Consider the following 13,302-nt stretch of genomic DNA (forward strand, 5'->3'; position numbering starts at 1 on the left):
AATTTCTTGAGTGGTTTTGAGTATAGCTGGAATCTGAGAATACTGCAACTCTACCTGGGGTATTTTCTTATAATTCTAATAGATTTCTTGGCTTGTCCTGTATAATATGTCTTGACTATTATCTAGTGAAAATAACATTTCTTTTCTTGATGCCAATTATCAACATAGTTAATAATGCTCCTGAAATATCTGACTTTCAAAACCCCTAGAAATCTTTGAGAGACAACTTGGGTTAGGAAGAAAACTTGGTTTCTATTCAAAAGGAAAATGTTACTCTCTTCTCAGAAGCAAATATATGTTAGTTGGTTTGGGGGAGGTCATATTTTCCTTCTCCTCTTTCAAATTAAGAGTGTGTGTGTGTGTGTGTGTGTGTGTGTGTGTGTGTGTGTGTGTGAATCAGACAGGTTAACATTATGAGCTAAGATTTTTTTTCTATAATGGTTTATATTCTATAGAGTAAGGTAAATATTTCCATAGGTTTTCTTTTAATATATTTCAATAATTTGTTCCATCTAGGAAAATGTGTTTATACATGGATTCAATAATTTATTCAGTCTAGGAAGTTATGTTTACACACATTTATGCATATTTATGCAGTGTTTGTTTCTGTAAACCCAGGGATCTGAATACTATCCTACTGCTTTCTTCAGTCATGCTGATTTGTTATTGCATGGGTCTCCACAAGAAAATTAAATGACCAGTATTTATTTTTAAAACCAAAGGCATAAACCCTTATGGCATGAATTTGTTTTAATAAATTTATAAAGACAAGTTGGTAAATCTATACTACAAAAACCCCCTTGATTTTTAAAAATAAGTACTTAGAAGTCAGCCAGTCAATCAATGATCATTTATTTAGCTTCTACTTTGAGCAGACATCGTACTAAGCACTAGGGATAGAAAGAAAGGCCAAAAAAAATCATCCTTCCTCTTGAGGAAATCATGGTCTAATGGTGGAGACAATGTGCAAACAATCCTGTACAAATGACATATATACAGGAAAAATGTGGGGTGATGTGAGAGGAAAGGCACTGAGATTAAAATTAAGAAAGGAAGAAGGTGGGACTATAGCTGAGATCTGAAGGTAGGTGGTGGAGATGAAAAGGAAGAACATTCCAGGGCTGGGAAATAGCCAGTGAAAATATTGACATTCAGGACTCGGACCTTCTTATGGGAGGAACAGCAAGGAGGTCACAGGGAATAACGTATAAGAAGAATGGAAAGGTTCTGAAGACCTCTGAAAGTCAAACAGAGGACATTTTTATATACATATATGTGTGTGTGTTTATATGTCTATGTGTGTCCATATGTATATATATAGGCACACATATACATGTAATATCATGTAAAATATTATAAAACAGTGTAATGTAACATAACATAACATAACAATTCTGGAGGTGATAGGGAGCCACAGAAGCTGATTAAATAGGGGGATGAGATGGTCAGACCTGTGTTTTAGGAAGATATAGATGACAGCTGAATGGAAGAGGAGGGAGTGGCAATACTTGAAACAGGTATACCCACAAATAGGTTAATGCAATTGTCCAGGGATAAGGTGACAAGAACCTGCACCAGGGTGATCAGAGGACAGAAAGGAGCATATTCAAGACATGGTTCATTAAAAAAAAGGTCACATGTATTTGTGACTCAATTACCTTTTCTTGAAATTGGTTTCAGTGACAGCCACAGTTACATTACATTTAAACAAACATCACACCTGTGGTCTCAACATAAAAATCACCATAATGGGTCAGACATGTTCCAACCAAGGTTCAAGTGTCTCAAAATAGGGACTTAAAAACTTTTTCCCCCAGTCATAGTTTACTCTACATTACTTTGTATATGTGTTTTTAAAATATTTACATTTGTATTTTTTAATAGGGCAGTAATAGTTCATGGAATACCACAATTTATCCAGCCATTTCCAGTGGTTTGATAGTTTGTTTACAGTTTCTCATTATTATTTTTTTGGGGGGGCAATGAGGGTTAAGTGACTTGCCCAGGGTCACACAGCTAGTAAGTGTCAAGTGTCTGAGGCCGCATTTGAACTCAGGTCCTCCTGAGTCCAGGGCCAATGCTTTATCCACTGCGCCACCTAGCTGCCCCCCGCTTTACTTTTAATAATGAGAAACTGTGGGGCAGCTAGGTGGCGCAGTGGATAGAGCACCGGCCCTGGACTCAGGAGGACCTGAGTTCAAATCCGGCCTCAGACACTTGACACTTACTAGCTGTGTGACCCTGGGCAAGTCACTTAACCCCAATTGCCTCACTTAAAAAAAAAAAAAGTAAAGCAACTATGAATAATAAAAAGAGATGCTTCAAAGAGAAAAACAATGGGACTTGACCATTAATTGAATGTGGGGAGGTGAGAGAGTGAGAATCAAGGATGACATGGTGAAAAGTAATTTACCTGTCCAGTTTTTCCTCTGCATGTACTTTGAGTGCCTGGTACCTCTGTTCCTCTTTTTTCACACGGGACAGGTACTCCTGAGCACATTTCTTTAGCACCTCTTCATTCTAACACAGGGAAGGAAAATGGCATCAGACCCCAAAAGCAGAAAGAGACTCACAAGCATGAAAGGTAACATGGAGACCTCACGGCTCCCAGCAGAAGCAGAACTATTTGACGTCATAGTTCTGTAGTTAATTTTAACCCACATTTGACTGTTTATTCAAAAATGTTTCTATAACAACATCCAGCTAGCTACTTATTCCTTTTCCTAACAGGAATCATTTTTTTCTGACTCCAAACACTTTTCTCCTCCTCACTTTGGTCTTGCCTGCACACAGTCACCAATATCCAATGAACTTAAAAAAAAATAATTAATGTTTACATAGCAGTTAAAGATTTGCAAATGTTTATATATATATAAATGTTTATATATATATATACACACACACACACACACATGTATATACATATGTGTGTATGTGAGACTCATTGGAGTCTCATGCAATTCTGTGAGAGTTACTATCAGTATTTGTATGCCTTATTTCATGGGTGAGAAACTGAGCTTCTCTATAACTAGTGTCAGGGGCAGAATTCGAATCAAGGCTTCTCCTGACTATAAAGCCAGAACATCAGCTCAGGACACAAAAGGCGGTGTTATAGAGTCCATAGAGAGTTAAAATTAAAGTCAGGAAGACCCGGTTTCAAGTTCCACCTCAGACTCTTAATAGCTGCACGGCCATGGGCAATTCACAGAACTCCTCTGAGTCTCAGTGTCCTCATCTGTGAAATGAGAGGATCAGACCTATGGGCCTCTAAATCTAGCATTGTATGAGTATATTTTTTTTTGATGGGGCAAGGAGGGTTAAGTGACTTGCCCAGCGTCACACAGCTAGTTAAGTGTCAAGTGTCTGAGGTCACATTTGAACTCAGGTTCTCCTGAATCCAGGGCCGGTGCTGTTTTATCCACTGTGCTGCCACCTAGTTGCCCCCGTATAAGTCTATTCTTACATAACTCCCCATGTCCACTGGAAAATAAATTTGAGGTAAGAACTCATTATTTGTTCACCCAGCAAACATTTACTGAGTACCTCTGAGCAAAACATAATGCAAAGAGCTAAAAGTGCCAATTCCTAAAACATACCTTGCGGAACCCCTCCAGGACTTCTTTCATTTTTTCATATCTCCTAAAAAGATCAGCTAAAGATTTTTCCACCGAGTTCAGATCAGCCAGGGCTTGCTCCTTCTCCACAATCAGCTGCTGAACAGTATGGTGGGAGACCGACTTTTCTCTCTGTTCATCCTCTGGTTAGAAAATAGAAATAACCAAACAATTAAGCCTATGGCTTATGCATTGCCTCACTAATAGTCTTTCTACATGTAACTGAGCCTAAAGGACAATATTCTATGTTACTATATGTTTGAGACAGAATGGATTTCTAAAAGCTGCCAGCATTCTCCCTTTCAAGTGGAAAGAAAAAAAGAATGCCAGCCAAATGAATATTGGGCTCAAGTCTTTATAGATAATGTGAAGTAGAAACTTGACAACTCTCTCTCTCTTTTTTTTTAAAAAAAGATCAACTTTAAACATTTATTAAGCACTTAGGCTAAGCACTATGGGGGATACTAAGGTTAGGTAAGACAGTCCCTGCTGTGACAGCTGACAATCTAGAAGGAAAGAGGTACAAAGAACCATTACTAAGATGATACAGGATGCATACATAAAGAGCTGTATACCATGTGCTTCCTAGAGAGGAAGTTACTGTCTAGGGAGAATCAGGGGAGGCTTCATGGATGAGATGGTGTTTGAGAGTTCAGTTTTAAAGAATGGGTAGGATTTAAGCAGGTGGCTGTGGGAGGGCCAAAAGATGGGTATCCTGGATGTAGCAGACAGCAGAAGCAATGGCACATAGGTTATACAAAGCAGAGCATCCTGGGTGACAGCAAATAGTCTGGTTTGGAGGATGGGTCAGGGAATAGTGTGAGGTAAGTGTGGACAGAAAAGGGTGTTTGACAGCTAGCAGGAAGCCTCTAATATCAAAAAAAAGGGAAGGCAGTGGTGAGCCACTGAAAAGCATGGATAAGGACGATGGATCGCGCAACAATATGGAGGATGGATCAAAAAGGAAAGGGGAAGGCAACCAGGAGCGTGAAGGACTTTGAATTGATATTAGGAGGGTTGGTTGAAGGAACTGCAGTTATTTAGTCTGGAAAAGAAAAGACTTAGTGGCGATGTGAAGGGATAGCTTATATAAGGAGGATCGGTTTTCCTTTATTTAGAGGCTGGATATACTTGTGGCTATACGATAGGGCAGGGTTCTTTTATGTATGGGTTGGATTCCATGTCTGATGAGACCCCTTTCTATTATTCTTGAAACTCAAGATGCAGAACTGATAAAAATGGATAATTCGTTGGATATATGGAGAAGGAAAACCCAAAATTAACACCAGGGTTTCAAAGACATGTGACTAGATAAATGATATCATCATTGTCTAAAACAGAAATCAGTATAGGGATCAACTTTTTGGTGGGGGAGGGGGAAGATAATTAGGTTGGTTTATGAGAAATTAAATCTGAAGGGTTAGTGAAACATCTATGTCAAAAGGTCTTAGTTCAATTATCTGAATTTGGGAGAAAGGTTGGGACTAGAAATAAGGTTTTGGAAGTCATTTTAATAGAAATGATAGTTGAAGTCATTGGAATGAATGGATTTTAGATGGAAAAGAAGATGGCTGAGAACAGTTTTATAAATGGACAGCATTTAGTAAGGAGTTCAAAGGAGAGCAAAGGGCATATAAAGGAGTGGATAGAAGGAAGTGTCTCAGAATCTGATTGAGTGTGAAAGAGTGTATTCAGAAGCAGGAGATTATCAATGGTCCCCAAAGATATGGTGGGCTCAAGAAAAATGAGGACTAAGACAACCTCTCTAGATTTAATAAGGAAGTTATTAGTTATTAGTAGTATGGATCAAAACTAAAGAGCAAGGGGTTAAGAAAGAATCTGAGTTATGGATTATTATTAGGAATTAAGTTATAGATTACCCTTTTCAAGGAATTAGGTAGTAAAAGGGAAAAAAATGATGGATTTAGTAGTATTATGGAAGTAGAATGGTTGAGGGAAAGTTTTTATAGGATTGAAGATAAATGAGTATGTTTGTAGGCAGACAGGAAAGAGCCAATTGAAAGGGAAAGTATGAAGATAAGTAAGAATGAAAACAACAAAGTGGTGGGGAGAGAGCAAAAGAGGGAGGGAGGGAAAGAGAGAAAAAGAAGGGGAGGGAGGAAAAAGAATAGATAGGATTAAGGACACAAGTAGAGTGTTTTATTTGGATAAAGTTCAGGGGCACTTGATTTTTTAAGATAGGAATTAGAAAACAGGGGAGGCATGACTAAATAAAAGCTCACTTAAAAAAAAGATCTAGGGACTTTAGTGGACCCCAAACTCAATGAGGGTAAATAATATGTTATGGCAGCCAAAATACTAAAGTGATCTTAGGCTGCATTAAGAGAGACAAGGACTCCAGAATATAAGAAGAGGTGGTCCTGCTGTTCTCTGCCCTGGTTAGTACATATGTGGATAGCAGAGTTCAGTTCTCAGTGCCACATTTTAACAATGACACTAGTACACTGGTATGGAAGAGAGCCCCCAGAACAGGGAGGTAGCCTGATAACTGTGGCATGTGAAATCAAATGAAAGGAATGGGATGTTTAGTTTCCAGAAGAGAAGACAGAGGGAGAACATGGTAGCTGTTTTCAAGTTTTTAAAGGCTATCAATCAGAAGATGGATTAGACTCTTTCTGCTTGGCCACGGAGGCTAGAACTAGTTGCAGAGGCATCATTAGGTTCAATGTGAAGAAAGACTTCTTACACTAGAGCTATAAAAAAATGGAATGGGTTTTGTCAGAAAGTATGGGGCTCCCTCTCCCTCACTAGACATCTTCAAGTGTAGCCTAGAAGAGATGACCGTTTGTTGGGGTTCCTGTAGAGGAGATTCTTGGTTAGGGAAAGGTTCGACCAGATGACCTCTGTAGGCTTTGATTCTATGAAAACTTCATTGCATTTTGGGCTAGACCTCAACCCTGAACTTGAATTAAAGTCTCATCATGGGTATAGTGGGTAGGTATGTCTATTACCACCCAAATGAAAAGGAAATAAGTGGGGGAAAAAAAGAAATTGTGTGTATCAGTATCAATATAAGATAAAGCCAGCATAACTGTCTTATACTTAGCTTTAGTTAACAATGTCTCCCAAAGAAATGCAGGAGCTTACTTTGGGACAGAGGAAGTGTTAACTTCTGCGTAATACGCGACTATTTATGGCAAATTAGGGCGTGACTTTCTTGATATAGTGCTCTAAAATGAGACTGACTCTTGGCCCAGCTGTGAGAGACTGATTCAGATGAAGGAAACCAGAAGAGACCATCCTGGATAAGTTCAACTGTCCCTGGTCCTCCCACACCAATAAGCTTTTGCCCTACTTATTGTTCTTTTCAACCATTTCTTCCTGGGATTATTTTTAAACTAGAGTCTAATCAGGGAATTACACCTGTCTTTCCATCAGGACTAAAGCCCCATAAGCTTATATCACTTTACAACCATTAAATTGAAAATTTTGCTGTGACCCTTCCACTTGGGAACAAGTTTATTACTTTTTTTTTCCACAGAATTTTTGCTTCTCAATTTTGGCATTTACACTAACAAGATGACTCAACAGAAAGGAGAAAGCAACTATTTGTGAAATTGTCCACTGGGGACTTTCTTGTGAAAATGGAGACATCCCCAGAGTCCCAGCTCAAACAAGGTGTTGAGGTCTATTCAATGAAGTCAAAGCTTGCCTTGCTCTGTGCTAGAGGGCCACAGCGGAAAGGAGACACATAAACCTTTGGTTGTGTCCAGAAAAGGCTCATCTTTCAGAGGTGGTACTTAGTTTTACTTTAAACTAGATTCAAAGGCTGTAACTGATGCCAAGATGTCTCTGTTTCTCACTATGAATCAGAAATTCCCAGATTTGTAGAAATCCAGTTCTCCTAATTGGTGGAGTTCATTTTTCTAGATTCAGGAGATCCTGGAGCATGGTTGAATCTTGGAAGTCAGTGCAATCTCGTTCTTTTTAGGAAGTGAAGATGGTGTCTTGTAGTGGAAAGAGGAGTGGGCAGAGGGCCAGGAGACCTGACTTCTTGTCCAGTTCTGCTGTTTCCTAGCTGGGTGACCCTTAGATAAAGTTACTTTATCATGATGGAACATAGTTTCCTCCTATCTTTGAGAGAGCTGAATTAGATTATCTCTAAGGCCGCTTCCAATTCTTATATGTTACGAGTTTGAGAAAAATTCATTCCCCAAATCCTAGAGGGACTTTGTTGAAACTATCATACCATAATTCCATGGCACAATGTCCCATATTGTAATGAGTTCATTTTGGCTTTTAAATTTCATTCTGCTTTAAAATTTATCCAAAAACCCCCACATTTTAAAAACTTGTCAGTCTTAGATAATTTTACAATCTTTGCCTATATCCTTCCAGCCTCAGTTCTGAAACAGTTTTCTGTCTTCATGACGTTGAAGATGTAATTATTTACAAACGTGTCCCTGTGTTTGTGGTTACAGTCTTTAAAGTTGGGAAATCGGTCCTGAGGTCAGAGAGGCTCTAGAAGGGACAGGGCAAATATGCCTCTCGTTTGGTATACCTTTAGCTATACTAGAGCCCTGGCGATGGAGTTAAATGTTTATAACAAGTCATATAAAGAGATATGCTAGCTCTGGTAATGGAGTTAAATGTTTATAAACAGTTTCAGGGAATGTAGCAAGTACACAAAAGAAAAGCAAAGATAGCCAGACAAGGTTAAGAGTTGCATAATGCAGGTGTCAAAAGTGGGTGAGAAGCATTACTTACCAGGCTTGCCTTTTTTTGTTTTGCAAGCAAATAGCAAGAAGCAACAAAAACGAAAGCAAAACAGATAATCAGGGAAATTGTTAGGAAAGCAGAAAAAAACAGCGAAACAACCTGTAATGCAGAAAGCACAGAAGTAGTCTTTTTTTAAATCCAGAATTGTTAATATTTAGGCTCAAGAAGTGGTTAATACTTAAAAAGAAAAATTTCAGTGGGAGTCGAAAATGGCACAAACTGAAATGAGGATGCAAAAGAACTTTGTCGTCACATGCAGTGTTTGGGAACATGAGGGATTTGGGAAACAGACAGATAACAAGCATTGATCATAGCCACAAAAGGTTCCTACTTCCTAAAGAAGTTGGTTCAATTTTAAACTGGATGTACTATAGTTCTGAACCCTGGCTGGATAAAGCACTTTCTGCCTCCAAGCTTCCCTTCAGCATCAGCTGTTAATCATGCAAGATGTCTACAGGATAGAAGTGACAGAGATGGATGAAAACAGAAACAGAGGCATGAAATTTACATAAAAAGAAATGTGGTTTTTTTTCTATACAGAACCTCATGCAGTGCTGAGAGATCCCTAGAAAATAGCCATGTTATCAAGTTTGAGGGCTAAGTCTGTTTCAATTGTTCCAAAAGGAACTTTTATATGCAAGAGTAGCCTTTAATCAATTACCTGCACGATCAATGGCCTGATGGTATCAACAAGCATGCCATGTTTTTGATTCTTTTTTAAAAAAGCTATGAACAGTGAAAAAGTAGACAGGTGTGCATGAATGAGAATTCAGGAATGTAGGGTAGAGGGACACACAATGAAATTGTCTTTTCAAAGGCAGTGATACTTCCAAAAGGCAAGCAGGAATCTTAGGAAAACTGGACTGGGTGCTGGGGAAAACAATCAGAGCACCAGACACTGGGAGAAATACATGAAATTGTCTACAAATGATCATAGATTTATCTAAGTCATTCTGTCATCATGTTGCTTGGTAGAATAGATCTTCAGGTGATATATTTATACTCTGATATCAGTGCAGGATGAAAGGGTTCAGGAGACTTAAAAATATTATGAAAGAATTCTGATTCTTCAGAGAAGATTAATTATAATTCATCCTTTTTGCCCAGACCTGTCCATATTTCATGAGATTGAATGGAGAGGGAAAGAGAGACTCATTGGCTGAATAAACCATCTCAGGAGATTAAGGTGTAAAGAAGCAAAATGAGAAATACCTTTTATGTCAACTTGGGAAGGCCACAAAAATGTTCCTCTCTTTCTCTATTTTGTTTGTTTTGTTTTGTGTGTGTGTGTGTGTGTGTGTGTGTGTGTGTGTGTGTGTGTGTTGGAGCGGAGGGGTGAAGAAGCAAGCAAGGAAGCTTATTAAAAAAACAGCTGTAGAAACAAAAGGTGCCTTTGGGCAGAATTTCATTAACAAGCAGAGACTCCCCCTTTCTTTATTTCAATATTTGCTTATAAATCCATACCAAGAGCAGTATTAAGAGGCTACTGCTCAGATGTGAAAAGAGACAAATGATAATGGGTTTTACTGATGTTCTCACATCAAAAGGCTTTTTTTAAAAAATCAAAAACCTTTGGGGCTTAGTAAGTTGCCAAACATCAGATAATAGAGGACATGAACCTTCAACATCATACTTAACTCCAGAAAGGATGAAGCTGCATGTACATATACAATCATAAATTGTTACACTAATAAAAGATAATCAATAATAAATTACCCATTGCTAGACAACACATAGAGACAATACTGAACAGAGAGCACATTTGGCTATTTTCCCCTCTCTCTGAGTCATTGAGGGGAATATACCCTATGTCTTTTTTGGGGGGTTGGGACAGGGCAATGAGGGTTAAGTGACTTGCCCAAGGTCACACAGCTAGGGACAAGTGTCTGAGCCGCATTTGAACTCAGCTCCTTCTGAATCCAGGGCCAGTGCTTTTATCCACTGCACCACCTAGCTGCCCCTGGACCCTCTGTCTTAAGAACACTGCAGCTCATTAGAATGGAAAATGGTGAAATTGATGCCTTCTTCTCAGATGTCAAAGCTATTATTTTACCAATCTCGGGTCAGATGAGATTTCTGAAATTATTATTTAGAAAGTTCTCCTATCGTCCACCAAAGGCAACTTTTTATGTTGTCACCACACAGTAAAATCTTCATTAACTGGAATGCAGTAACATAACCTTCAGTTGACCAGTTCCACACCCCATCACACTCCTCTCTCTTTGGAGAAGAGACCAATAACAAGAAAATACCTAATATCATAGATTTAGGCCAAATGGTATCTTTCTGTGGTTAATGCTGAATCTTCCTGATCTGTTATGCATACAACACTGTACAGTGTAATAACTGACATTAAATATGGTGACCAGATGCCCTGCAAAATATTTAGTCACCAAAGAAATGCCATGTTTACGATTCTATATTTGCTAAGGAAGGAAGGAGACATAAATCATGGTCCAAAGATTTTCAATAAGAGGAAATGAAATGAAATACCCTTCTTGCTTTGTTTTCAGTTAACCTGCATTCCAGTTAATCTAGATATTACTGCATCACACAAAGCTTCTACTTGGTGAGGAAATAATGCCAAGGCTTCTTGAGAACACCACCGGCCCTACCTAAACTTTATGCTGAAGGATTGAGACTAAACTCTGAAGGTGTGGATTGGGTCTTTTCCTTAGGTCCAAAAGAACTAGAATAAAATAGATCTGGCCAATATGTCTCTTGAAGATCACCTGGAATGTATGTGATCTACTGTAACCTGAATTTGTTCTTTCCTATGGACAAATGGAGTGCTTAGATCATAGAAGACTGGTCCAAATCTATTCCTGACCAGGTAGTTTAGCTGGGTTAAACAGTACTCATAAAAAATGATACCATTACTTCAGAGGTAACAATTAAGATTGTATTCATATGTTATGGATTGTGTTAGTGGGCACTTCAATGATGTTTCTATATCCAAGTGGATTTTCTAAATCAGTTATTTCTTTGACCTAGACATGTCTTCTATAGGGGATCATTTGACAGGATAGAAACCAGAATGTAAGAAGATTATGATGCCTTATTATATCCTTAGTTCTTTTAATGGAGTTTGGCACTCAATGACTGACATAGTCTTCAGACATATTACCCCAAAAAGTCTTTATAAAATCAGGATGTAAGGACAATACTCATCAGAAAGTTAGCACCTACCTATCATTTGAGCGATGGTCTTTTCATACTCTGCCACTATTTTCCTGTAAGAGAAATTAAATGAGTACAGATGTTTGCGAGGGATCCTGATCCCTCATGACAAATGATTTTATTTTATGAGGTCAAAAAGGCTTAGACAACACATATTTATGTCTAATGACTTGGCCTAATGTCTCTAAATAGGAAGCAACTTTAAAAAATCTCAGTAAACAAAGTGGTGCTTACACTTCTCTGGTTGCTTCCTACACACTAACAACAAGTGTGAACCTTCATAAAAAACGAAACCCTAAACATTCATTGCATCCATTCATTCTGGTTCCATATTACCTTCAAAGGAGTTCAAACTCCTTAGCTTGGCGTTTGATGTCTTCCATGATCTGGACCCTTCCTAGCTCTTCAAACTTATCTCTCATTTCTCTACTTACTAACAGCCTGTGTTCTATATGCCAGTTAAACTACTTGCATTTCCCTAATTGTTCCCTGTGTTTTCCCTCTTTACTGATGTTGTCCTTGTAACAATTTCACAATTACTGCTAGATTGTTTCCTAATAATAGACAAACTAAATTTTCTTATTCCTGTAAGAAAGAGAATCATCACCATTATAAGTCACAATAACTATTTACATTATGGTTACAATACACATTCAATTATATTCTGTAATAGAATTCTCATTACAATTCTAGAATGGATAGTGCAAGTTGTATTTTTTCCATTTTACTAAACAAACAAACAAACAAACAACAACAACAAATGAAAACAAACAAATAAAAAACCCTCAAGTCTCAACTTGGTATAATGTGATTTGCCTAAGGTCACAGAGCTCATTATTTAACCCAGGTGTTCTGACTCCAAAACTAATCTTCTTTCTACTATACCTCACTGCTTTTCTAATAGCCAGATCTCTCATTTTATGTAACACCCATTACATGGAAAGTCGTTCCATCATTATATTTTGGTTTACCAATCTAATTAAATCCTAAAATACATTTTGTACTGTTATCTAAGAAGAACAAAAAACCCTATCTTTCCAGCTAATCCCTTCGATCCTCACATTTGCTGTAACAGTTGTCCTTCAAGGTCTTTGCTGGGCACATACCTTGAGTTTTTCTTCTTGAAAGCAGGTTAATATAAACTGATTACATATAACTCAGGCAGCTTAAACCATTCCTGGTTTAAGCTTTGCTTACATCAATGAGATGAAACCAGCTTCTTCTATGCTATGAGGAATAAACCACTTACTGGGATCAGTCCCTGCTACAAAATAATCTCTGGGCATTCTTAGGATTTCCCACTTTTTTTTTTGGCTTGGACTTCAGAATCATAAAGCTTTCTTTAAAAAAATCACTATTGGGGGGCAGCTAGGTGGCACAGTGGATAAAGCATCAGCCCTGGATTCAGGAGGACCTGAGTTCAAATGCGGCTCAGACACTTGACACATACTAGCTGTGTGACCCTGGGCAAGTCACTTAACCCTCATTGCCCCACAAAAAAAAAATCATTACTATTTGGAAAAAGTGCACTGTAGGCAAGAAGTTAAGGAGGAAAAGGAAAGCCCAAATACCAACATTCCCAAGGGACAAAAAGACAAGAGCTAGTCCAAGCAAGTATAAAAGGGAACTCTAGCTTTTAAAATATTCTTCATTTGGGGGTTGAAAGGGTGGGGTGGGCCAATGCTCAAACATAAATAACAGGATGCTGCCTTCCCTTGACTTGACCGGGAATCATCAGCCTGTCCCAAACCAAGAAATACCTCTGATA

The 13,302-nt window shown here is 38.3% G+C and overlaps 1 protein-coding gene across 6 annotated transcripts in view; it reads right to left on the reverse strand.

Moving 5' to 3' along the window:
* The window catches only part of TACC2 (transforming acidic coiled-coil containing protein 2), a 306,574-nt gene that overhangs the window by 7,233 nt on the left and 286,039 nt on the right, over positions 1-13,302 (reverse strand). For 5 of the 6 annotated variants that reach the window (XM_043983128.1, XM_043983126.1, XM_043983127.1 and 2 more), the window contains 3 exons: positions 11,544-11,587; positions 3,597-3,757; positions 2,414-2,520 (listed from right to left, as the gene is read on the reverse strand). In XM_043983128.1, the coding sequence (XP_043839063.1) occupies positions 2,414-2,520; positions 3,597-3,757; positions 11,544-11,587 (312 nt within the window). Of the gene's footprint in view, positions 1-2,413; positions 2,521-3,596; positions 3,758-8,342; positions 8,352-11,543; positions 11,588-13,302 lie in introns of all 6 variants that reach the window. The other variant, XM_043983123.1, reaches the window with a different exon arrangement.

This window comes from Dromiciops gliroides, chromosome 2 (assembly GCF_019393635.1).
Source record: "Dromiciops gliroides isolate mDroGli1 chromosome 2, mDroGli1.pri, whole genome shotgun sequence".
In the NCBI taxonomy this organism is placed as follows: domain Eukaryota; kingdom Metazoa; phylum Chordata; class Mammalia; order Microbiotheria; family Microbiotheriidae; genus Dromiciops; species Dromiciops gliroides.